Source organism: Globicephala melas, chromosome 11 (assembly GCF_963455315.2).
Source record: "Globicephala melas chromosome 11, mGloMel1.2, whole genome shotgun sequence".
NCBI classification, from domain to species: Eukaryota; Metazoa; Chordata; class Mammalia; order Artiodactyla; family Delphinidae; genus Globicephala; species Globicephala melas.
This window is the reverse complement of record NC_083324.2, coordinates 93,774,255-93,801,750: the sequence shown is the minus strand read 5'-3', so window position 1 is coordinate 93,801,750 and position 27,496 is coordinate 93,774,255. Positions and strand designations below refer to the sequence as shown.

Here is a 27,496-nt window from a genome sequence, read left to right as displayed (position 1 = left end):
AAATAGAAAACCTCTGTGCTTGATTTGAGGAGCTGCCACAAACCAGAGGATACAAAGCAGACACTTTATTTATGTGTTTTCCTCTCACCAAATACCCAGTCTGGGGGAGAAGAAATCATTAATCCTTCTGGTTGCGTATTTGACTTCTGAGCTGGAATATTCTCTGAGTTAGCAAATTTCAGGGTGTAAGTTGAATTCTTTCAGCCAGCATTGTGGTTTTGAAGTATGAGATTTCATCATCATGATTAAAAAGCGTTCACCTGCTTACAAAGTAAGTTAAACACAAAATGAGCAAAATGACCTAGATAAACACGTACCCAAGACGAGGATCCGATTAAACCAGTGCTGTTTATAAAGGTAATGCAGTGAGACGTGGAGGTCTCAGTACATCATTTAGGGGAACTGTGCCTCGCGGAATACTCATGGAAAGAATGACGTAACATTTGCTTCTTTTATTATACATTTGATTGCTCAGCAATTTAGTTAACAGAAGTCATGTGTTGGATTAGAAAGGCTGTGGGAGGTTCTAGGGATCCAGATTAGATCTAACCTCCATCTTGTGCAAAAATCGGAAGAAAAGCTGAGACCTAGAGTGATTAGTTAATAAAGAGCCCGAGTGAAGAATACAGAGCAGAAAGTAAGTTTAAATGCCCTCAGATTTATTTGGAGGCAAAATAGGATAAATAAACTGCCAGTAGGGTAACCGGGCAACGTTGGAAGATTTTTTTTTTTTTTTTTTTTTTTGCGATATGCGGGCCTGGCACTGCTGTGGCCTCTCCCGTTGCGGAGCACAGGCTCCGGACGCGCAGGCTCAGCGGCCATGGCTCACGGGCGCAGCCGCTCCGCGGCATGTGGGATCTTCCCGGACCGGGGCACGAACCCGTGTCCCCTGCATCGGCAGGAGGACGCCCAACCACTGCGCCACCAGGGAAGCCCTAAACTTCCCATCTTGTACGGAACCTTGCATGGAAGGAGTGTGATATTCTTAAAAGTAATAAAATTTAAATCCCCATGTTTCCTTCACTCAGATGCTCATCTGTTAACATCTTGCCACATTTGCCTTATCTCTCTCTCTATGTACTATTTTTGGTTTTGCTTGTGGTACATTTGAAAGTACATTGAAACTGTCTGTTTTTGTGAGTTGACTTTGTATACGGCCGCTTTACTGAATTCTTACTCTTTCTTACAATTCAGTTGCTTTTCTTGGTTTTTCTCATTAGATTATCACATCACTGCAAAGAAACGATTTTGTTTCTTCCTTTACAGTTTTCACGCCTCTTTAAAATTTCTTTTCCTATTTTATTGAATTGTCCAGGACCTCTAGTCAAAGTAGTAAGTAGTATCACTGATAAAATTCTGACTTAGATGGGAATGCTCCCGATAGTCTGCAGTTAAATACAACGGTTGCAGTTAGCTTCTTGTGCATATTATTTATGAAGTTTCAGAAATTATCTTCTAATTATAACTTTCTGGGCCTTTTGGTAGGCATTGTTAGGCAATTTTAGCACTGTTTTGACTTCTATGGTGATATTTTTCCTTACTATTTCTGTGTAGTGAATTGTAGGGATAGATATTTCTGATATCAAGCTAACCTTACGTTATTGAGATAAATCCAACTTGGTGTGATCTTTTGATCATTTAATGTATTTTGGTGCTACTTTATTTTAATTAGATCAGTGAATATAGATGCTGTTGTGACTAGTGAAATACAGATCCATTTAAGAGTTACTTTTGTTTTTTTTTGTTTTTTGTTTCTTTTTTTGGCGGTACGCGGGCCTCTCACTGTTGTGGCCTCTCCCGTTGCAGAGCACAGGCTCCGGACGCGCAGGCTCAGCGGCCATGGCTCACGGGCCCAGCCGCTCCGCGGCATGTGGGATCTTCCCGGACAGGGGCACGAACCCGTGTCCCCTGCATCGGCAGGCAGGCCACCAGGGAAGCCCCACTTTTGTATATTTTTATCATTGATAAGATTCCAACATCAACCAGATAGTAAAAGTATAACTACGATCACTGGGAGAACTGCAGAATTTTTTGTTTAAAAGAGGTCCTCACAGTCGAAATGGTTGGGGATCAGTCATCTAGGAACTTAAAAGCAGGTCTTATGCTCACCCTTGCCCTCCTCATCCTGGTAGTTTTGCTTATGAGTCTGTTGTCTAGAAGATGGTCTTAAAGTTAACCTGCACATCCTACAATCTCAGACATAAAAGGGATTTTAAGAGGTTATCTCAGTTATATTTTCTAAATAGATTAAATTGTGAATATGAAATTTATTTTTGGAGGATGGGAGGGGTGTTGGTATTTCTTCAGAATCCCTCCTAACAATCAATAGTCATTACATAGTAATTGTAAAATGTGAAGGATATTAGGTTTTGAGTTAATAACTCCCTGAAGCCCGAATGTTGGGTTGTCATGTCTTTAGTGTGGGAAGGAAGGAATGCAGATGATCAGATGTATTCTCACAGCTATTGTCTGTTTTTAAAAATGCCTCCGTATCTCTGCGATGTCTGGGTATATTCCTTTCCCCTTTTTACAGAATCTATAAGCCAAATGCGTGGATTGTAGAAAGAAGATTATTTAAAACCAAAATGCTGCTGTAACGTAGGGGGTTTTGATCTGGGAGCATGTGCTAGTTGTCAGTATTGCTGGTGATTTGGAAAACGTTGTGTAAAATTTTCGTTTGCTGCATTTATAAAGTGCTTACAAGTAATTCTGACAATTATAGTTTTTTGAAAATAGCCTTCTCCCAGTCCTGTGTTTAGTGAAATACAGATAGTCAAAAGAAGGTGAAAGAAAGCAATTGGTGACGTAAATTACATGTTAGGCCCACTTGCAAGTTGGCTGGCTCTTTTGAAGTTGCTTCTCAAATAAAATTCTAGGATCATTGCCCTTAATAGCTGAAAGGAACCTGGAGAGTATTTTTTCAAAATATTTTGGGACATTTCTGATGGAGCAAATATTTTGCTAGATGTTAAGTTTATAAAAATGAATAGAATACGGCTCTTGCCTGTAAAGTCTAGCCTGAGAGACAGATAACCTGAATCAAGAGCTTACTTGGGGATAGTATATTCTGGAATGGAACCCTTCGGCTGGAGGTGGATTTCCCAGGTTTTGTGGGTGTCACTCCCACAGTTGGGCAGACAGCCCAGGCTCACACAGCTCCAGAGTGCTGTAGTGATGGCGCTGCTGAGTCTGGATTCCTGGTCTCTTGACACACGTCTCATGATCTGGTTCACCCTGGGTTGACCTGTTAGGCTTCGAAAAAGAACACTTCGCACCTCTGTTTAAAGTAGCTTGCTCTGTGCACTTAACAGCTGTTTCACTGAGATGCATAGGTATTCCTATGTTCTTATCTCACACTTTTTTTTTTTTTTTTTTGATGAGGGAGGAATTCCCACTAAACATTTAGAACCAGAAGCAATTGGAGTGATCATTTGAGTAGTTTTTAATCTGATCATGTCACGTGTTCTCTAAAATCCTGTACTCTGACCATATACCTCAGGATCAAGGCTCAGACCCTTTCTGTGGCGTTTCGTCCTTCCTGATCTTGCCTACTTCTGCAGCCACATCCTTCTCTGTGATCCCTCTTTTACACTTGAACTTCAGAAAAGCTAAATGCCTACCTGCCTGTGGTTCAACTTATTTGACGTGCTGTTTTCAACCTTCATGCTTTGCCCAGGACCTCTTGACTCCACTTCTGCTGTGGACTAATACCTCTTTCTGAGAGCTTCGCCTTTGGGAATCTTCCAGAACCCTGGGCCGGTCTAGTTGAAGGACAGCACTGACCACCCCAGAGTGGTCCTTTGTGAAAATGCCTCATGTTTAAAAAGAAAAAAAGTTTTAAAACTGCCTTTTTCATGAGACAGTAAAAGTGTTTCCACATACCTGGGTGTATTTAAAAATTTTTTACTGATTATTCTGTTGTATTGTTTTTCCTTGGAAAATACATCTTTTAGAGGATATTAAAGCAAGCACATTTTATACTTCATCAACCACCAATGGGAGCTTGCTCCATGCAAGTTCAGTTGGAATTCTTATTAATAAATAATCACACGTTGGATGAGAGTTTACAGGATTTGATATTTTGTCGCATTCTATGGATTAAAACATGTATTTTAAAATAAGGTCTTTTAAAATTTATCAGTTGCTGTTAGTCATGGTCTTATGGACAAGAATTACTTCTGTTCTCCAATCTCTGTAGCCATATGAAGTGTAAACTAGCCATTATATATTTTTTTCTTTAAAATATATTTAGGAAAGGAAACTGTTGGATTACAATATAAGCTAAACCTGATAGCAATTGAAGGATAATCTGTTCAGCTTTTCCCTTCTGTAGCATGATTAATAGATAATTGACTATTTGGTCAAAAGGTAAAAACAAACCTTAATTTTTCTAAATAAATAAGAACTCGCAGAAGAAACAATGCATATTGAGTGCTGAGTGTTTCCTGGTAATCATAATGGTTGGTCTCCCTCTCTCTTTCTCTCTTTCTCTGTGTCTCTCTCTAAGAAAGCCAAATTACAGGATAGTTCATATCTTAAAGGATGCTTATCTCAAATACTGGGATGCCCAGATACAAAAGGGCACTTGCTGAGGTACTGCCTCGGTAAATGAACCTCAGCAAATCATAACCGTCTTTGGATTCTCAGTTACGTTATGTAAGTGGTCATACGGATGGATTTTTAACTCTGATTATCCTAAATTGCTTTCCCATCCATTAAACGGTGGAAGGTGTTCAGAAATAAAAAATAAGAAGAATGCACTGCTGTTACTTTAAGAAGGAAATTAAGTAGGAAGGGAAGAGGTGAATGTTGTGACTGCTGACATTTGTGGCCTCTTTTCATTTGCGTAAGAGGTGGACTGGCTTTTCTGTAGCTGCGTTGCCATGGAGAGGTAGTGGGGGAGGACTCCCAGGACCACAGCCTGTGCGAGCAGTTCTGTCTCCACGCTGCTGCTGCAGAATGTGACGCGCAGGGCAGGGAGCTCAGGTGTGCCAGCGGCACAGATCATGGGGGCTGGCTGACCTGTCATGGCTGGTAACGTGACGGTGCAGAGACCCCTGGGGGTGACAGACACGTTTGTGGAAGTGCCTGTGGATTCTCTATGTGAAGTGAAAGGATTGTAATGTTGTATGTATTCCCACCCTTCATGATTCCTTACACTCAAGATTTGATGGAAAGAGTGTAAACATATTAAACCAAATGTATGCCCTTGTTATAAGAAGAAATGACATAACAGCAAGTCAAATAAATGCTGATGGGAATAATACACTCAGAAAGATCTAATATGGTAGGTGAGACTGTAACCAGAAATGAATGTGTTACTAACCTGGAATCATTAGTGAACGGGTGTTATAGAGCCGTGTAGCTAGATAATATGAGAAAAATGGAACAATGAAAGTTATAATTTTTCTGTGTAACAGGTAGAAGAAAATCAGTTGTGTGTTTTATAGATAAATATGCTTGTATCTTAAGAGATGAATTTTAGGAATTTTGTCATTGCTGTTAATAGATTTTATTGGGAATAGTTTTATGTCAAATAGAAAAGTCTTATTAATGAGTTTGTAGTATGATCATTTTGTGGGGTCTTACTGGCTTGTTTTCTTGACATCAGTGATAAATTGAATATGATGATTATATTAGTCTTTTGATTTCTCGTGGCTGTCATTGTGGATAACGCCTTTGTTTAAAAACAAATGTGATTGGTAATTTTAGCTTAAACTCTGAGCTGCTATTTAGAATATTTCTAAATAAAAATATGTTTCTCTTGAGGAAATCATATAATACGTTAAATTTACCAAATATAAAGAAACTGATTTGACATCCCAGTTTTCCGATGAAATCTGAATGATTGTTTTATAGTAGTTGAGTCAGAAATGGTTTGCGTGAATATACATCGTACGGCTGTGATAGTCATTGATTGCTTAATGCACGTTGCAACTTATCTTAAGAAGGGTAACCAATTGCCTAATTAAATCCATGAAGGAAATGCCAAACCAAGGCTTTTTTTTATAAAGATAGTGTTATTTATGTAAAAATCTAGACATAGTGTCATACATAGAGGTACATAGTACTACTGTAAAGATTTGTAAGATGTACAGCTTTATTACTGAATTTACTTGGAAAGTATCAAATTCAAATTAAGGTATTTCAGAAATTGTTCACTAAATGTAGAGATTATATATATATATATATATATAAACTATTTCTTAAGTGTTAACCTTATTTTGCTTACTAAAACCTACTTCTTTTGTGTTTGGAATATTATATATTAAGGATAGATTTCCTTACTTTTTAAATATAATATTTAAAGGCATAAAAGTTAATAAGTTATTAGGTACAGATGTTGATGGAGTTGACATTTTCTTAATTTTTAAATTAATTCTCAGGTACACCTATTCAACAGGAAACCAAAATTAGTTTTCTCGAGTACTCATGGAAGCCAAAGGGCGATGAGGTGTACAATATTTGCATATGCGTTAGATAATAATAGGTAATTTTTAATGAATGTTAACTACAAGCTAAGTACTAAACATTTGTGCTTGTTGACTTTTCTGAATCTCACACACCTTTGCGAGGCAGGTGGTTTGGTTTTGTTTTGTTTTTACCCATTTTATAGATGAGGAAGCTATGTCTAGAGGGTAATTTGATGTCACGGAGATAAGAAGGGGGTGGTCCAGGATTTGAACCCATGAAAGTTTTTAACCACCACACTGTTTGTTGCATGTTAAAACTGTAGCCTGGCAGTGTGAAAAGCTTTCCATTCCAGGTATCCTGGGATGGAATCCCAGCTTTCCACACCTTAGCCAAGTGACTGATAGCAGAAGTTGCACTTCTCCGTGCCTCGGTGTTTTTCATAGATCGTTAACGATAGAATACATGCGAGTACTTTAGTTCTAGTGCAGATGGGAGGCCTGCTTCCCCTCACCCCCATGGTAGTAGTTACTGTTATAATGTATTATCATTCATCACATTAAAATATAAGATAGTAATCCAAATTATGTTTTATTACTTCATTTGGAAATAATTACTAGGATAAAAGAGGAGTAGAGAATATGATTAAAGTAATATTGAACCTTTCTCGGATACCCATACAAGTATGTATCCTTTTAAAGCAGCGTTTCTCAGCCTCGGCACTGATGATGGTTTGGGCTGGATAACTCCTTGCTGAGGGAGACTGTCCTGTGTGTCGTAGGATGTGTAGCAGCATCCCTGGCCTCTGCCCACTCGATGCCAATCCCTCCCCCTCAACTGTGACAACCAAAAAAGTCTCCAGACATTGTCAGATACCCTTTGAGGGGCAAAGACATCCCTGGCCGAAAACCACTGCTAGAGCTATGTAGACATTAATCAAATAAGTAAACATAATGTAATTACAGAGTGTGCTAATAGACAAGGCTAAGATGCTGTAACTGAGAATAAAGTGAGGGAGCAGACTGGCGTTTGTGGCAGGTGTGGCTGCGTGTGGAGTCCAGCAGGGAGGGGCATGAAAGGCGCGCAGGCCTGAGTGGAGGCTGTGGCCGAGGTCTCGGTGAGAGGCGCAGGCTTGGACCCGCTGGTGACAGTGGACAGTTTAGAGAGGTTTTTAAAGGGAGAATCAGAGGGCTCGGGGTTTGCTGGAATCCTGCACCCGTAACAACAAAGGGTGGTTTGAGGAGTGGACGCAGGGCAGTCTGCAGGCTGACTCACCGGCCCAGTGAACCCTGTGTGCCTGCTTCGCTGTGCACGGGACTCACATGTGTTTCTTGGCAAAGTTAGAAATTACTGAATGTCCTAGACCTTCATGAATATTGGAAACCATGAGTCTTACCGTCTGTGACTGCCAAATGACTGCATATTTAAAACCTGAATGCTTTGCCGTGCTTTACCAAGCAGATGTGCTCTTGAGAGAGGTGAGAGCTCTCACGCTTGACTGTGGCATGCCTCGGTGCGTGCCCCTGCCGTCGCTACCTAGGTTTCTGTCCTGGCCCCGGGGATTTCTCCTCCAAGTGCAGCCGCTTGTAACGCAATCAGTTCTTTGGACAGCAAATGATTATCTTGCTTTTGAGTCACAATTGTGAAGTTTCCAGACTCCTTAAAGCAGGGCGTCCCTATGGTGGCTCCAGTATATACCCCAGGTTTAACAAGTGGTAAGAGCAGGGCATTCCAGGCCCTTTCTGTGGGCAGCATTGAGGGAGGCCTGATGGGAATTCCTCTCTTTCCACAGCAGATAACTTCAACAGGCTGTTTAATGGTGCTATTTTAGTAAGATCGTCATAAGCGTAATTTAATGAACTTTTGTTAATAGTAGTGAGTAAAATCGCTGACTTGTAGTTGCAACTTAAATGTTAATATTACAAGATTGTCATGCCCGCTTCCTCAGCAGTGATGATAAAACCTTTTTTTCCCCACGAAATTAGGTTGTTGGAATTGTGTGTATCTGAGTGTGTCTGTCAGGGATTTCTACCACGGTAAAATGGAAATTCATTTTGAGCCAGAACTGAGGCCTGTCGGTTGTGAAGTCTGTAGCCCAAGGGAGGACAAAGGGGCCAGAGGAGAGAGAGGCTGCGTCTCCTGACAGCTTCCTGGAGTCTTGTTTCTCCGCCCCCTCTCCCCTCCTCCACTTCCCCACTCCACTTCTGTTGATCAGTTAGGTCAGTTATTGGCCGCTTCATTTTCCTCTGGGAAAAGACATTTTCAACTCAAGTTTCCATCCACTGTCATCCTCCCAGTGGGCCTGAGGAAAAGTAGTCGAGACGTTTTTAGTCTGGTCACTTGCTCTGAAGGATGTGAATTCAACCACGTTTGAACACGTGCTGTGTCTGTAGGATTGCATTTGTGATGTGGGGAATCCCTTTTCCTACCATTAGGTAGCTTAAACATCTCAGAGACGGAAGAGAGATTTACACGAGAATTTAAGGAATAAGTGAGACCACAAGTAACAACAGGCAAATGGGATACAATTAAATACCATTACATAGAGGCTTTATTCCATACAGTAGTATGGAGTAGATGAACTTCTGTGGGATGTGTAGGAAGGTAAGAAAGTGTTGCTTTTCTGGAATTATGCATAGAAGTTTCAGAGAGTTGGGATTTAAGCTTGGTCGTGAAAAATTGGGAAGGTATGGATAAATACTGCAGGCCAGGATGTTGGGTGACCGTGATAGATGTTTATCGTGGCGTTTATGATTTTAGCAGGTGATACAGGCCTGAAACGGGCAACCTCATGCACACACGTGCGGGAGAAGCCAGGGTGCTGTTGGGGGGGGATCCCCCGCGGGGGATCAGGAAAGGCTTCAAGAGTACGTGGTGTTCAAGCTCAAACGTGAAAGATGAGGAATTGCCAACTCAGGCAGGACACCCTTTTAAATAATATGGAGAAGTAGTGTAGCGTAGTGTTCAGTTCACATCCTGGAAGCCACGTGCCTGGGTTTCAGCGCGGCAGACAGGCTTCTCCTTATTAGCTCTGTGAAGTTTGCATCCGTGACCCATGGTTCGCTCCTCTGTCAAACAGAGGTCAAGGGCGGTTCCTCCCTCCTGGGCAGGTTTTCTGGGGAGGGCTGAATGAGCGAGTATCATCCGGTCCTTAGAGCAGCAAGCACTTAGATTTTAGGTGGTATTGATAGATTTTTCCCCAGTAGGGTCAGAAGGACGATGAGGGCTTCCCAGGCAGGTGTGAGGGGAGCATGGGGAGGCGGGTCCCAGAAGGAACCGGCGAGTTTGAAGCAGCGCTGGGGGCAGGCAAGCTGCAGGTGGGCGCCCCCCAAAGGCAGCGCTGCTTCTCCTCTTAGAAGAAGCTTTTCAGGGGGAAGGATTCTGGCGATGCGTCCGGACAGGTAACGGACAGGTAACTTGTCGTTTCTCCCCCAGCTTTCAGAAATGGGTAAATGTGTTAATTCTGTTTTGCTGGTTTGTTTAACGTATCTTTCAGGGAGTTTAAGAAATAGTTAACCTTATGCGCTATCCAAAATAATTGTATCCTGGGTATTCTCATGTGCTACAATGTTATTGAAAAGAGCTTTCAATCATGTTGAAAAGAGCTTTAAGTTTTCTCAAGCTCAATTATATTTCTGCGTGTTTTCACCGTAATTTGCCTAACTTGGTCTGTATGATAGAGTTACCCTCTAAAACAAATGCCTGCAGATGATAAATGACCAGAGCTATTTTTGGCTTGACCAGATCAGATCCATACATACTAGGTCACAAGCCTAACCACTGTTATTTTTGGCCAGAGTCCTTGCCAGCGAGGGAGGTAGCCAAGTACTTCCTTTGTGGAAAAAATGACATTTGTTCATTGTTTCAGTCGTGATGATTGCTGCAAACATATGGGTTTTTTTTTACTGATTGGTTTGTAGAGTTGCAGATTGGGAATTTTATGCATTGTAAAATTTGTCATAAATAAATGTTTGTTCGTAACCACTTAACCGTACTAAGGGCCCAATGCTATTATTATCTTCTGTGAGCTGTTATACTAGGTAATGGTGAAGACAAATAAATAGAGGACATGTGCATGTACGCATATAATGGAGTGGTGGGTATATTTCAAACCAGGTAATAGATACATACACACTATATATTATACAAACACACACATCCATTATAAACGTGCACTTGCAGACGTATACAAAATTGTATGAACTGTTATTTGATTATTTAGGCTAATGGCCTCAAACAGTAATGTGAATGGTCCCCAAATAATTTATTTTCCTAAAATAAAATTTAATATAATGTAATCAGCAGATTTAATGATGTGTTTTCTAAGTGTTAAATTTGTTTCTGAAAATCAGTTTAGGGACTCTCTCTGAATGTGTTGGCCAGTGGTAAAAGGCTAACTTTTAAGTTCGTGGTTGACCATTAATATTGTGGGTCACACAGGTGACCACCTATAGATTTCTTTACATTTTGTCTTTGTAATGAACTAGGTCACTCTGTAGTTCATATCTTTTACATGTAAAATTATAGCATAGAATATTAGTAATTGGAAATTGTTATATGCTGTATATTTTCTTCTATTTCTGTTTTTCTCTGTGAAGCTACGAAAAGTTGGGGAACTAAGTTACTCTAGGCCAATTATGAACCTATAGCACAGAAGAGATAATAAAGATTGTTTAAAAGATGTAGTTAATTTAAACTTTTTGAGTTTGGATTTTTTTTAAGGTCTATTTTTCTTGTGGTTATCAAATTTTAATTCTTCCCTGCTTTTGAGTAGCCTTATAAGGTATAGAATGGTTAGGACTTAAGACATTTATCTGATGCCACTTTTAAGAGTATTGGACAGCTTACCTGCCGTGTGTCCAGCATGGCGTGCGGACTCAGGGGTTGGCACCTACCTGCCCTGCCCTCGTGGGCCTGCTGGGCTGGTGAGGAGTCAGACCTTAAAACAAGAATTGCTCACAGTAAAATGAGGTGACAGCAGTGGCAGGGACGGCGTAAGGTGCTACACAATTACTTAGCAGTGGCCCCTGACAGTCTTGATGAACGACAGAATGTGAGGGTGTTTTAGTTTATTTTGACTGTAATTCCCGCCATAAAGATCGTTATCCGTAGGTGATGACTAAAACTGTTAGACTTTGTCTGTTTTCACTTTAGTTGTTTCCCCTCCACCACCTACTTCGAATTTTTCATAGCCTTTTACCTTCTGATTCTTGCTGGTTAGGGAATTACCCTTTAGAAGGGATGCAGATTGGACTGTTTTGAGTTGAAAAAACAGACTTCTTAACTGACCTCTGAATATTTTGACTTAACATGTTGAATTGGGTAAATTAAAGTGTAAAGAATAGTGGATTGCAATATTTATAATGGTATTATTTCTGATTGGTAAATGTTAAAATAGCCTCAATTTGGAAGGAGGAGACAGACATCAAATAATTTGAAAGAATACAGAGTTTAAGTGAGATATTGAAAAAAGGAATCTGAAAGTATGCATATATATTCATATGTATACATATGTATCTACAGATATATGTGTGTGTATATATATGTACACATACATAAGTAATAATATGTATTTTTTAAGCATATAAGTAAATAAGCACTTATATACTTTTAGGGAATTGAGGCATTCAAGTTTTATTTTTGATTTGGCTACCCATATTTATACATACATACATACATTTTTATACATACATATATATTTAAATGAGTAAGTTATACATCTTCTTCAATATGAGTAATAAACTTAATTTTAAAAATTAACTCGTATAGAAGCATGTACAGTTTTAAAAATGAGCATTTCCCCCTTTTCCTGCCCCTGCTCTTTATCCTCTTCTCAGAAGTAACCACCCATATTAATCATTATAAATAATGATTAAAATTTATAATCATTGTCACTTTTTCAGAAATGTTTATGCAGACACGGCAACATCATTTTTAAAAATATGCACACATGTCCACAAAAAATTGAATTACATAATATCTACTGACCTGAACCTGATCTTTTTTAAAATTTAAGATTTTCACACTCCAAAAAGTCATTGCCCAAATCCCCGCAGTTGGGAGCAAAAATTGAAAGCAAAATCCGTAACCGTAGAAAAACGTCTACTAGTGAGAACTGATAAAGTTTGGCTCTACCCAAACCTCTTGTGTGATTTTAGGTACCCAGTTATTCTCACCCAGAGGTGTCTTTTTCAGTTTATTGCTGATTTTTATTTTTTTCACTGATAATAGTGTTATTTACAGAATGCACTTGAAATAGTATGAGAACAAAGCACTTTCAGTGTTCTCTAGTGACCAAACATGATAAAACCAGAATCTATTAAAATAAAAAGAAGTCTAGACTCAATTCCAAATCTGTATGTCCAGCCTTAACCAGTCCATCGTGTTCTATTTGGCTTCTCTTTAAGCATCTTTCCTGGAATAAGCCCTAATCCCTTCGGTCTCATGTTGCAAATTCAGTATCACGTCTGCAGATGGACTTCTCATCCCTAAAGGACCAGTTTTGGTTCTTTATTCATTTGTTCATATAGTAAGTGATTGAATGATTCCTAGATGTTAATAAAATGCTCACTCTGTTGTATGTGTGTGTTGTGCTAGGTGTGAATACATGGTGGTGAAAGCAGGTCATTTGCCTTTGTGTCACATAGACTGGTACCATCTTTGGTCCAGCCATCAAAACCTGAATTTCCCATGTCATTTTAGACTCTCTGATTCCGTACTCAATATGCGGACTTTTCACCACATTCTCCTCTCACTCTGCATATTTACTTTCTGCCATTTAACACCTACTCATGGTGCCCCATATACTGTATGTTTAGTTCTACTTTCTAACTTTCTTCATGCTCTTTCCTCACAGAAGCCTTTTCACTTCCCCTGGAATTGAGGTCAGCTCTCACACTTTGCCAGTATTTAATAGGATGAACTAATTAGTAATTTATTTAAAAAGAACTTTAAGAAGAGTGCTTTCAGCTTTTCAAAAGATTTTCAGAGCTGATAATTTGCCTGCTATTTGTAATGTGTACTGGAGAATAGATTGGGGGGAAAAATCATCTATTTCAGTTTTGTGTTTTTTAAAAAATAATCATTTCAATCTAGTACTTTAAGATTTATTTGAAATAATATGAACTAACTTGAAGGTACTAAGATTTGCTGTTTCATTTGTTTTTTTATTTTAGATATTGTGCTCTTGTTATATTATTTCCATTCTTTTAAGAGTTTCTATATTTCTTCTGAAATTCCTCTACTCTTATCCTTCACAAAATCCATCTTTTTTTTTCTTCTGTTAACTTCTTTACTGTATATATTATAGTTTAAATTTCTTGTCATTATTTACAACATCTTTGTCATGTGCAGGTCTAATTCTTTTTACTGCTTTCTCACTCTGTGTGTCAGAGTTTCATGATTCACACGCCTAGTAATTTTTTCTTATATAAAGAACAGTGTGGTTGGTTATGTTTTATAGGCTCTGGATTCTGTCATCTTCATCTGAAAATCGCTGAGTTTTGTTTTAGCAGACGGTTGAGTTACTATTAGATCTTCTGAAACTTGTAGAAGATGGATTTTAGGGTTTTCAGAGTCGTCTGTTTGATTTGCCATGATTCCAGGATGCGAAGTTAATTTTAAGGTGTGGCCTTCTGAGATTTCAGTGGAAATAACAGGGTTTTTACCTGGCCTGTCTCTCGTGGCCAGACTTGAATTCCAAATTCTGTGTTCTCTGTACCAATACTGAAAGCTTCTGCTGATACTTTGCTCAGTTTTTTTTCAGCCTGCCTGTGTTTGCTTTCCCTCAAGCTCCTTGGAGTCTCACCCACCACACAAGCAGTTCAAGACTCAGCAAAAGACTTGAAGGACTTGTTCCCAGATTCTGGACTCTCCTCTGGGCCTCCCTTTTTCTGGGATTTTCCCCACTCAATTTGCAGCTTTTGCAGCACCCCACACTCTCGCTCTGCCTCCTCAGCCCAGTATACCTGCTGCTTTCTACTTGAGGCGTGCTCTTCACAGACTGGTGACTGCCCTTCTGGAAAGAGTCATGGAAATGTGGGTCTTACGTCATTTGCTTCTCATCCCTCTAGGGTCAAATCCCATCCGATTTTTGCCTGCTTTCAGTCACTCTCCAGTACCTTCCTGTTTATTTATTTAAATATTTTGTGCATAGTTTTATTGTGTTGATACGAGAGTCCCATATAAGCCGCTCTGCCCTTACCAGAAGCCAGAAGTTCTAAATGAGTAGATAATACATTCTTGCTATCAGTGGAAGTTTTTATAATGTTAAGCAGATGGTTGTCTAAAAGAGTTAAGAGACTCTGGGAAGCCTCCCAGGCTGGTGAGGTGGAGGAATCAGAGAGCGCTCTGATCCTTTGGTTCCTGAGTTTGCTATCCCAGGATGACGGACACCCAGTGGGAGATCTCACCACTACAGTGCTTTGCACTGTACACCATTGTGAGCAGAAGTAGATTGATTATGGTGGGGTACGTAGTATGAGAGCTTTGCTTCTTTGTCCTTTCTTCCTTTTGTTATTGTGAGGGTATCATTGTTTACTGTACATTAGAGGTACTTATACACTAATATATTTTAGTTCATTAGTGTATTTTCATCTCCGCTAGAGCCTGGGTTCTCAAGGGAAGACACTGCCTATAGCTCAAAGCTTTGCACATGGTAGGTGCTAAGGATGGAATGAGATGTGCTGTGCCGAGCACAATGCCTGATGTATTGATACCAGTACTTTTTTCTTTCTTGTCTACTCTCCTCCACTCTTGCTGTTAAATATAATCAGGCTGGTAAATGAGGAAAAGGAACAGATTATTTGTTCTAATTACCTACTTGTCCCCCTCTTTTTTTCATGTGGCTAAATAAAAATCGTTTTATACTAGTAAGAGATACATTGTTATATAATTTGGGGAGAAATTAAGAAATTTAACAACTGAAAAAATAAAAACATGTTCATTATTACTGTGAAAATGCACCTTTGAATCCTCGTCCAGAATGCAGAACAGTGACAGTGTAGATCAAGTCTCTATCAGAACCTGGATTTAGGGTCTCCATAGATCCTACCGTTCCTGAGATCGTGTGCAAAGAGCATGTGTGTTTGTGTGTGTGTATCATTCACTTCCTAGGAGAGGCTATACACAGTGATCATATGGATTTTTTTTTAATAGAGACATTTTGAAGTTTCATTTTCTTCTTAGTAAACTAGCTTTTCTTTTTTTAATTGAAAAAGTGATGGATCAGTATTGGAACAGTGTTGGAATAGGATGGAGATGTTCTAATTTTAAAACAAAAAAAAAGACAGTGTCCATATAGTTTTTGTGTCATTTTATTTTAAAAAGTGATGTGTGTATGGGGGGTTTGTGTGTGTGTGTGTGTGTGTGTGTGTGTGCGCGCGCGCATGTTTGTGTGTCTGCGTGTGTGTGTGTGCCCACAGATGTGAAAAATGATTTGGAACCTAAGGTGCCAGTATGCCCAGGTTAATTTGGTTGAAATACTGTTCCCTTCTTGTACCATATATCATTGTTTAAATTTCAGATCTAAAGTAAATCTCACGAGGTTAACTGATTCAAACGGAAAAGAAAGTAAAAAAAATACAATGAAATATATGTCTTTCTCACCTGGTTCCCTTTCCCCAGGGGTGACTGTAAACGCCAGCAGCAGTGAGTGATTTAAGTGTCATTTCCCACACACACAGAGACACACAAACACACCCATTTTTATATTTTGACACAAATAGATGTATACTGTATACATTGTTCTGCTCCTTAGGTTTTGTTTTTTGATTTGTTTGTTGTTTTTTTTTAACTTTGTATCTTGGAAAGCTTTACAGTCTTCAAATTCTTACCCTCCCCCTGCCCCACCAAAAGGAATTAAGAACACTGGAGATCATATTTCTAGAAATCATTATTTATTCTTTTTATTATCCTTTTCAACTTTGGTGTGTACAAACCGGACTCCTAGTGGTAGCTTAGAAATTACTTAATTTCCTCTTGGCTCCAATTATGTCTGGGGGCAGTGACCTTGATTAAAGGCCTACTGTGTGCTCGGCCATTAGCTACTTAGCTTCATTTCCTTCCCACTGTTCTATATTGTTTCTGGCTTGTGATCGTTATTTGAACTATAACACTAGCAATACGTGAAGAATACTTTGGTAATTAGTTTTTTTAATTTTCAGATTGGGCTCCCTCTTTTGTCCTTTTTTTATACCTTTGATTATGAGAGTTTCAAAATGATTACAAATAGAATGGTGTGATAACCTCTGCTCACCTATCGTCCAGTTTAGCAGTTCACACCTGATAGCCAGTCTGGTTTCCTTGCCTCCTCTGGGCACGTCCCCTCCCACAGTGTTTTAAGACCTCAGACATAGCATTTCACTGATAGGTTTTTATTATATAAGCTCTGAAAGACAAGGAATATTTTTTTCACATAATCACAATACATTTATGAAACTGAAGAAAAGTAATTCATAACTGATCATATTAATGATCAGTTATCCTATCCGTGTTTAAATTTCCAGTTCTCTGCAGTGATACAAGTTTTTAAACATTTTGTTAGGGCGAATAAGGTCCACATATTCTGTAGTTTGATATGTCTTTTATGTTTCTTTGATCTATAGGTACCATTTCCAGTTCTCTTTCTTCGCAGATTATTTGTCAGAGAAACCAGGTTTTTCGTCTCGTAGAATTTTTCGTTATTGGTTCATTCTTAAATGGGCAAATATATAAATAGATTGCTTTAAGAATTGTTTTAACTGGTGGCTTTAAGTTTCCAGATATTCTTTAGGTATCATCAGATTATATTTGAACGTGCGTTCGTTGGCTAACATCACTCTATTTATGGCTTTCAACCTACATTTGCAGATTTGAAGTATAGGATGCCCTTTGATATAAAAATTCACAAGAGAAAACAAGACAAAATAGATAAAATTAAAGACAACTCTGAGAGGTCCCCATAGCTATGCATCAGATAATGACTGTATTATGTCTGCTAACTTCGTGGGAGGGGCTCAAGGAAGAATGTGGATTTCTACATTCATGGATCCCTAGTTGCTATTCATCCGTGCTTTTATTTGTCCTTAATATTGGTCAGTTCTTCCATTCCCATCAATAACTCTGTCTAATTTTTACCGGTCTCTAAGACCCCTTAACATAAACGCTAAACTCCTTTTTCTTTGTAGACAACCACGCCTCTTAGCTCAATAAAATTGTGGAAGTTGGATGTGAACTCCCTCTAACTCATCCTTCTCATCAGCAGACTTTACCCAACACATCCTTCTCCTTCTCTTCCCTCTGACCTCAGGGAATCGCCCTGGGTGTTTCCCTATTCAGAACCAGCCCTCCGCCCGGACTTGACGCTGGCCCCCACTTTCTTCAGTGCCTTGCCCTTCACATCCCACACTCTCGCCTGTATCTTTACTCCCTTTTTATTGGTTCCTTCCCTTGGGTTTATAAACATCTTTGAAAAACACATCAAATCGGACAACCCACCCTTGACCGTGTGTTTCTCTCTGGCCCCCAAGTTCACTCTCTTGTTTTTTGCTGAGTGTTTTGAAAGACAGTTCTGCTCTATTCTGTCCTCCACCTCCTGTCCCATCACTTTCTCAGCCCTCTGCCCTCCGCCCTCTCATTCCACTGCAGGCTCCGGGAAGCATCACCAGGACCTCTTAATTGCTCAATCCAGTGAAGCTTTTTCAGTCTCTATCAGTTGCATCATCTACTGATTTGATAATGAAACACTGTTTTCTTGACTTCTGTGGCCAAATTGTTTTTGGTTCTCCTAATTTTTTTTCAGCCATTCTTGTCTTTTTTTCTTCTTTGTCCTTCTCTTGGGTTTCTCTACTTCTCATCCCAAGGATTCTTAACTGGAGGGTAGGTGGCCCATTAAAACCACTTGTCAAAGCTTTCAAAACTTATACAATCTGGGCCACCATTTCTATAGTTTCTGATTCAGTAGGTCCTTCTAGAAGCCTATAATATAGTTTTTCTTTGATATTCTATTATATGAAGGTACCATAATTTACTTAACCATTTCTCAAGTATTCAACGCATATTTATTGAGCATCTGCTATATTCCGGGTGTCATTGGTTATTTAGGTTTTTTTCTGTTATGAAAAGTACTCTGATGAATAGCCTTTGTTCCACTCCTTTCATAGCCTCAGTCTAGATTTCCAATAGTTGAATCAATATATTAAAATACAGAGATGGGTTTCAAGGATCTTGATGCTATGGCCAAATTACTTCATAGAATAGTTATATTTTTGCTTCCACCTACCCTGTGGTATGGTTTTAGCAACCAGTTATGTAAGACGGTAGCTCTCAAACCCTGTGTGCTTAGACCTGTTGTCTCCGGATTTATGCTGCAGACTGCTGGGAGTGCCTGACTCTGTCTTGTTTTCTGCGTCTTTGCCTCTCCATCCGCCTCATGCTTCCCTCCCTGAATTTCCTCCTCCTCTAGACAAGATCTCTCCTTTTCTTCTCTGCGTATTCAGCCCATGTATTATTTCTTCCATGAAGGTGTTGCAGGACCAGTCTTCCTATTTCCAAGACAGCCGCATTCACACCCTTCAGTGTTCCCCTAGGACCCCACGGACTTAGTCACCCAGTTACTGCGTGTAGAGGGATTGCTCATTTACTTCTATAAGTTCCTACCTGTAAGATTAGTCATCTTTGTGTATCCCTAGGGCTAGCCCACAGGAGCTAATAAATATATTCTGAACTGAATGAACCATTCACTATATTAATGTTTTTATGTTTTAGAAACTACCCAGAGTCTTTCATATGATCTGGAAATTTGGAATTTAGAACCTATAGCCAGCTGACATATTTTAAAAAAATAATTTGATCGCATATTTTTAGGGTTTTTAGTTTTTATTAAATTTAAATAATATTTATTTTTATATTAAAATATTTATTATAGATAATTGAGTAATTGAAGAAAATAGAAATAACATTAAAACTGTTAATATTCTACCCTCAGATAATCATTACGTTTGAGCCTATTTCTTTATAGATCTGTGTGTGTGTGTACATCTATGTGGCACAAAATGTTTTTACGTCATACACTTTGAGCATTTTTTTCTATCAGTAAGTATTTTTAAAACATTTTTAATGGCTAAATAATATTCTGTTGTATGGAAGTACCATAGTTCTTTAACTAGTCCTTTATTGTTTTACATGTAAAATTGTCCACAAGTAATTGTTAATTTAACATAAATGCTACCATAAATACGGCAATAGCAATTCCTTTATTGAACAAATATGTGTTGAGGCTCTAGTGATCTAAGCACCTGTGTACTCTGTTGAATAAGATATAGTTTTAATGAAGAAAGCGTGTGAGCATGCAGGCTCTCGGAATATCCCGTGATGAATGCTGCTCTGGGCCTTAGAACACTGTGCTGGGGGCGCAGACCAGGGCCTGGGGGAAGGGTCAGGGAAGGCTTCCTAAAGGAAGTGATAGGTTATTGGCTAATTTCTCTGTTTTAGGGTGTTTATTAGAATACCACTTTGTTAATATGATGAAGCATATCCTTTTTTATTTATCGTGGAGGGTTTTTTGTTTTGTTTTTGTTTACACTAGAGACAGGTGTTTTAATCAAGTACATGTTGGACATTATTTAAATTACCTTCCCACCACCCCCGTCCTGTCCTGTTACAAATGATAATAACATGCTTCCTAATACTGAAATGTCTTTGCATGCTTACTGTGCACCCTCCTTGGACGTGGCTTTCTAACTGTGGAATGTACTTCTGGATGTAGGTTGTTACATCCATATTCATTTGTGAGCCTTGTATGGAGTGTTGATTCTTCTGCCCCTGCAGTCATATTTTGATATCAGGGTTATAGCAGCTTTTAAAAATGGTTTAGAACACCTTTTGTGTTAGCTTGTACTCTGGGATAGTTTAGGAAATGCTTTATTCTTCAGAATTGGTAAGAATTTGATAATAAAACCATCTTGGCCTTTAACCTCTAAAAAAGTAATTCTGTGTTGTTCTCTGGTAACTTTCTCAATCATCCCTCGTTATTCTAGTTGAGTTTTTCTCTTTCTGGATCAAGTTGAGTAATTTTATTTTTTTCTAGAATTTTTACTAGTAAATCACAGTCTTCAAATTCATGAGTGCCGAGTTGAGTCTCTCTCTCTCTCTTTTTTTTTTTTACTTATTTCAAGCAATATTTTTCAGTTTGAAATATTACTAGTCTAGACTATCATTTTCGGCATTATTGTAGAGTCTGCCTCCCTGAAAGACATAGGTCTAGAGATAGGAAAGATGTGTAACTGACAGGTTAAAACGTGTTACTTATAAAGGTAGGTTTCCTTAGCTGATTTAGTAGTGAACATTGGGATCATCATTTAGACGACCATGCATACGTGGTTATGGGTATTGGATGCATTTTTAACATTACGTCATTGTCATATATTTAGTCTTATTGAAATAGCTCTAGCAGTTACCAGTGAGAACAGGGGGCTTGTACTGACGTGTGATGAGGGACATGGGAGTTAGGTTTATTCAGTAGTAAAAATAGTGCAGTCACATGTGGTGATCTTTTTTCAATCAGATGGTATCTCTTCAGCCTTTTACAGTTCCTTAGGATCTACTTCGTAAAATTTACTGTTAGTGTTTCCACTTTATGTTTTCAGGGCTCAGTGAAGAAGGAGAGCCTCTAGGTGTCAGAGCAGAAGTTATGGGTGCCTGTCAGAACAGCAGGAGAGAAGCATGAGCTACTAGAATTAGGGGAGAGATCGTTTTACTCCTTGATAATCTAATGGAGTGATAAATAGTTGATTCAGGTGCTTTCAGTGCACTGATGCAATTTCCCAAATGTAGGAATCATTTATAACATTAAGGAAGATAAAACGCCAGGCTCTTACGTGAAACCACCTAATGCCAGTTTCAGTTTGTGTGCAGATACGCCTTTTTCCCTTTTTCAGAGTGTACCCTTGCTTCTGTGTGTCACTTGGCAGGTTATCGTCAGCATTTTTAAGGCCAGTAAATCACTCAGTCTGCCTTACTGTCGTTGTTACTAATGATCACCAGATACATAGCTGTGGAAAGACGGATCCTACACGCAGGGGTGGTGGCACAGAGAAGGAAGCAATGGCTCTGAGGAGGGTGTCAGAGCAGGTTTCCTAGAGGAGGTGACATCCTGAAGGGATGGGGTGGGAGGGCAGCTAGCGGGAAGAGTCTCAGGGACCTGAGGGAGCCTGCACCAGGGGTGTGGCTGGAGCTGCAGAGGAGGGAGTGGGATGACAGACAACTGTGTTCGCTGCACAGGGAATCAGGCTTTATATTTACCGTCAAATTGATGTTAAAATGCTTGTTTAAGAGGTAGAATAATCCGTAAGGTCCTCCAGGGGAGCCATTCTTTCAGCTTTATATTTCTGGTTCTTCCTTTTGTACCTGACACCAGGCAGACATTCAGTGCAATATAAAACCCTCAGCAGTTGTTGAACCAAATCCTAACAATTTAATGAGTCGGTCCCCAAAGCTATGATGTATGTACTGAGTCGCAGGGCTCTTGAGGAGTGGTGTCGAGGATCTGAGATGGTACAGGAGGCCCATCGCCCCCACTTCACCGCAGGGTGAAAAGGGTCAGAGACAGGCACTTGCTGTGAGCTCTCATTTGAAGATTGCTTTATTTTTCCAAACGATTTGTTTTTAATTATCTAGTCTTCTTCCCAGAACCCCAAAAGAACGGTGGTTTCCTAAGGGCTCCAGGACTTTTTTTTTTTTTTTGGCTCAGTGGTTTCAGATTATGCTCCACAAATCAACATTTTTTTCTTTATTTACAGTTATTTACCTATGATGAAAACAAAATGTTTTGCATTGTTTTCTTGTACAAACAAAAGTTTTAAAATATGTAAGGCATTAAACAAGATTGTTCATAGCCTTTACCATTAACAAATAGTTTCTGTGCTTTACCAGAGAAGAAAAACTGTAAGAAGGTGTACATTTTTAATAGTTGCAGAACCAAAACCTAACCTACACTGTCAGTACCCTTCCTCTCAGCCTGCCACTCTTTCAGCCATGGGCCCTTCTGGATCTTAGGGACAATTATGGATCCATTCATGTGTTGCTGGGATCTTTTCCAGGTAACAACTCCAAGTGTATTTAGTAAAAACTGAATTAATTAGAATTACATCTTAATTTAAATACGGTAAGAACTCATTAGAGTAAGAATATGTTACTTATTTTAGATTTACCACTGGTGTGAATGTCAATTTTGCATATATATCTGTTTTTATTTTTAAGCAACAGAGAAACTACTGTTTATTTCTGAATGTGCAGTCTTTGTGAAGTTATTACCTCAGGTAACAGTGACACTGGGGAGGGCATGATGGAAGATGTCTCAGAATCTGAGATCCCATTATAAACCACACGCACCCCCCTGCCAGTCAGGGCTTACAATGAGATATGTCCTGGCTGGGAAGTGTTGCCCTTGGTTGAGGACTGCTCTTTCTATCAGTGAGTTTCAAGCCGCAGGTTTGCTCCAGCAGTGGGTTGTGAAATCAGTGTATTTGAGCAAGGCAGCATTTTCCATTTTTACTAGGAAAGGATAGAAATTAGAGTGTGGGTAAGCTGGTTTCTGAATTATGTATATACATAATAAAGATGCACATGTGTAATTGGTTGGAATGTAAAAATATCTTTCTTACTCTGGGTCATAGTGAAAAAAATGATAAATGTTGCTTTTAAATACTAGTGAATTGCCTTGTCTGAACCAATTAAGAGCATATAATAAATGAGTACTTTCTCTGTAGTTTTGGAGAGTGTCTTTAAAACATCATCTTTTATCAGGAGAATTATAAAACATAGGTTAACTATAAACAGGACTTTCTCTAAAAATTGAGGCAAAATCTTATAATGGCTATTATAAGCTCTCTCATTGAAGACTGTATTTACCTATTGAACTGGAGCTCCAGGTAAAGGCATTTAAGTAGATGCCTATACCTAACACACTAGATATCCTAAATCTACTGATTTATACACAAATGTAAATTGAGGTCATTTTTGCAAGAATTTGTTATGTTAAAGTACAAATAGAAGGTGGCCAAACCTCAGTATACTAAATAGAAGCTATTCTTTAAATATTATGTCAAGTCATGAGTTTTTGCTGCCTTGAGCCCCAGTTGGTTCTATTAATAAGAAGTCGTTTTATTGTATAATGCCAAATTTTGTGTGCATAAACTCTTAAACAGTCATTACTACTATGAATATACATAATATATATGTATATATTATTTATGGTTCTCAAGTTTGGACAAACAGCTGGCAGAGAAATAATAGCGCTTTTCATTTTTATGTTTCTCAAAGACTGTATATTTAATATTTATTTACATTTTGAATGTCTCCAATGTACTTAGTACATTTTATTTTTTGAAAAAGTGGGCCTTGTCTTTTTGTTACTCGTGTTAATCCAGGTTTCACCCATACGTTTGGAATTCTCCTTTTGAAGTAAAAGTACTGCTAAGCGCAGGATCTACTTTCTGCATTTAATAAGGGTTTGTGTTTTTTTTTTTCAGTACTGTTTCCAATTTCACTCATCATTTCAGGAGAAATAACTAAAGTTTGTAAATGAGAAGAAATTGTATTATTTCCAAAGATAGTCTCTTCTCCCCTCAAATCTTATCCTGGGTCTGGTAATTAGCAGGAAGCAAATAGGACATTGCTGTGGCGAGTGCATTTGTCAGGATGAAGATTTAGTTACGATTAACCATTGCTTGTTTCCTTTATTCTGATGCTCCCCCCCCGCCGCTGCCCTGATATGGCAGGATGGATGGATCAACATGCAATTGAAAGAAGTTTGATCAGTAAATCGAAGGTTCTGTGGATTTCTGGCTTTTCTGGAAAGGCTGATGGGGAAAAGGCAGATAGAACCAGAACTTGAAGGGCATATGGTGGGATCTGTGCCCTATTTAGTTGGGGAAGGATGCCATTTTGGAGGCTGCATCTTCCATGGCCAGTAGAGGGCATTTGGGGAGCTGCTGGTGGATGCTGGGAGGCATGAATGGCTGACATACCAATATTTTGAAAGCGTTTAAACTGTACGCCAAGGGACTATCTAAAATGTTGCATAATTATGGTTACTGTATTCATTTCAGTACAAAATAGTACCCTAGGAATTTTGTTACTTTTACCATTATAATTAGCACTTAGACCACTGTATTAAATTTGGAATTGGTTGCTGTCATAAATCATCAAATATATATCTCCTTATAAAATTTAAATTAATTGTTACCAAAGTAGAACATGTGCTTATTTACAAAATCTAATTGTGCTCAAAGCTCACATGGGAGACCTACAGGCTCTGGGCCCATGTGCCTCCCTCTCCCAACCACTCCTGAGGCAGCCGTCCCAGCTCTTCGTTAGTTATTGCTTCTTTCAAAACTGTGTGCATATATAGCACTTCTGTAGTCATTAGTTTTATCTGGTATCTCTTTAATGCAGTATTCCACCCTCACACTTCATTGATAACTATTCTGTAATCAAGGGTTGGCAAAAGTGATGGGTATTGTGTTGCTGCTCTTCAGCCCATCATTTCCTTTATTTTTCCATCCTTTCTTTTATCTCTTCCGTGTTTGGCTTAGGTCTGAGGCTATCTATGAACTTTGCTTAGACTTGTTTCTAAGCCAGTAGGCATTTGCTGTATCTCTCTAATAAAATCTGTGTGTCTTCATAAAGAAAGTATTATGTTTACATACTTTTATTACTCAGCTAAACATTTTTAAACTATGGTTCAGTATTTAAAATGCACTAATTACTTGCATTGTGGAAACAATTGGAAGTAGTCCCTGTGACTAAGACATAAAATTATAAGTATAATTTTTAAAAGGACTTTATTATTACTTTAACAGTTTACACATATTTGTTTCATAAATAATTCATTCAACAAATATTTATTACTATGCGTCAGGTACTGTTCATAAGTAATAATATTTGTTTTACTGTATTCTTATTTGTGTATGATGAATTGACTTATAATTTTTTGTTGCTGTTTTTCTTAGACAAAATTGAAGAAGCACAAAAAGAACTCAATGGGGCAGAAGTGTCAAAAAAAGGTAAATTAAAATCAACCCCAGTATAGGCTTTATTCTTGCAGAGATTCCTGTATAAATATCTTATTATCGCAGCCTCTCTAAATGAATCAGTGTAAACATATCCCAAAGTTAAAAATCACCTTAAACTGATTGATACCTAAAAGTCTATGGACTTTGCTTTGTGAAATGTTTTAACTGCATAGCATATTCTGTAACTGTTTCCCACATGTTACTATTTTGCTGGTGGGAATATGAAAGATGGTTGCAGCTTTTCTGAAAGTCCTGTTTGGGAGACTGTCCCATAGCAATCAAGTCACCAGTATAATGAGTACTGATGGTACTGTGTTCCCATATGTGTGTGCATATGTGTGTTCACGTGGTGCAGTATTCTTTGTGAAATGACAAAAACCTAAGACACCTAAAATAACCCAAATGTTAGTCATTGCCGGGAATAATTGCATCAATTGTAGTACCTTCATATTTGGGGATGTTATGCAGCTTTTAAAAAATGTTAATTATTTCAGTTGACTGTGGTGATTTGTTGCAATGGTGAGAGAAGGGGCAGAGGAAGGTGATTAACCTTTATTTATCTGGATTTTGTTCTTTCACTAGTTATAATGGGTAAATTTTGTGTAAAGAATAAAAAGCTTAAAAGCAAAAATTGGTTTTCATCACAGAAAGCATACTGATTATTTTCCCAGGTCATACGAAAAAATGCTTTCCATGTACAACAGCCTGTGGGAGGGGAGGAAGAAAGGAAGGTGGGTAGAGTTCCAACACTCTCTGTTAATGCGTAGAATTGAATAGAAGGATCTATGGTTCTCTTTATGGCATTTAGATTTCATGATTTTTTAGTGCTTTATCCTTGTTGTATCTTCTAATTACAGTGGGATATTTTGGCAGAGTAATTTAGCTACGTAGGATTCCAATGGAAAGTCATTTTTTTAAATCTAGTTAGCTTCCTAACTAGGTATCATTAGTGGAAATAATTTCCGGTTGTCCAGCTTCTCTATCCCTTGGACGAGCCTGTGAAGTCTCCAGGGTTGTCTGGGGTTTGTCTGAGTAGTGACGCTGTGATGCGCGGACACCTTAAAGTGTCTTCCTTCTTTTTTCTCTCCCCTCACCCACCATGGGATCTCTGGGAGGCCCATATCAAATACGACCCTTTAATGACACTCTTGCAGAAACACAAGTCTAAGAAGAGCAGAGAAGTCACCACAGCCACACCGTTCCTTTGAAAGGTTGACTGAATATCCCTTCCCACATTGCTGAAATCATGAAGCATTTGAGACACTCAGGCTATAAGAACCTAACAATTTAAAGTTCTTTGTCATGGTCAATCTTTTCCACATCTACTGATGGTTTAGAGCTGCTTCAGTTAGGGAAATAAATCTGTTCTTGTCTTCCTTTTCCCCCTCTTTCCTACCCCTGTGGCAAAGAGCTTTAAAAACCATGAACTAAATGTCTGATAGGAAGGGGGAAATGAAACAGAGGTTCTAGAAAAAGAAATTGGATAATGAAGTTGAAAATAGTCCAGTGGCCTGCATTTGGCAGGCTACACTTATTTAAGACCCAGGATGAATACCAAGTGAGCATTGTTCTGTGCAATTCACTGCCTAGAATTTCTACTCAGCTTTCAGTTTTACATACGCATTCTGGGCAAATTAAAAATAAAATAGTTTTCCTCCAAAATATAATTGAGGAGTAACATCAGTTTGTCTTTAACAACATGAGATAAAATTTTTGAGTAATAAACGTCTTGAGATTTCTCAGGTCTTTGCTTGCTAAGCTGTCTGTTTGGTGAAAGGAAATTCATTTATTCTTTCGAAGAATATACTTTAAAAATTTAGAGTTATTTATTTTTATTGATTAAGATAAGTCATATAGAATAGACCACTTTTTCACTATTTTTTCCAACATGCTTTTGGTTATTTCCCCTGACATGTTAACTTTTTCTACATCTGCCTTTTTTTCTACATTGCTCATGTTTCTAAGGCTTCATCTCCATTGAAGATGCTGTGGTCCTTAACCTATTCAAGGTTCTTCCCACTCCCCTTCTTTTT

The 27,496-nt window shown here is 38.6% G+C and overlaps 1 protein-coding gene across 8 annotated transcripts in view; it reads left to right on the top strand.

Annotated features, from left to right (window-relative positions):
• The window catches only part of HIVEP1 (HIVEP zinc finger 1), a 142,988-nt gene that overhangs the window by 47,623 nt on the left and 67,869 nt on the right, over positions 1 to 27,496 (top strand). For 7 of the 8 annotated variants that reach the window (XM_060307474.2, XM_060307473.1, XM_060307469.1 and 4 more), the window contains 2 exons: positions 25,401 to 25,454; positions 26,135 to 26,194. In XM_060307474.2, coding sequence (XP_060163457.1) covers positions 25,401 to 25,454; positions 26,135 to 26,194 — 114 coding nt within the window. The remainder of the gene's footprint in view (positions 1 to 25,400; positions 25,455 to 26,134; positions 26,195 to 27,496) is intronic. The other variant, XM_030881415.2, reaches the window with a different exon arrangement.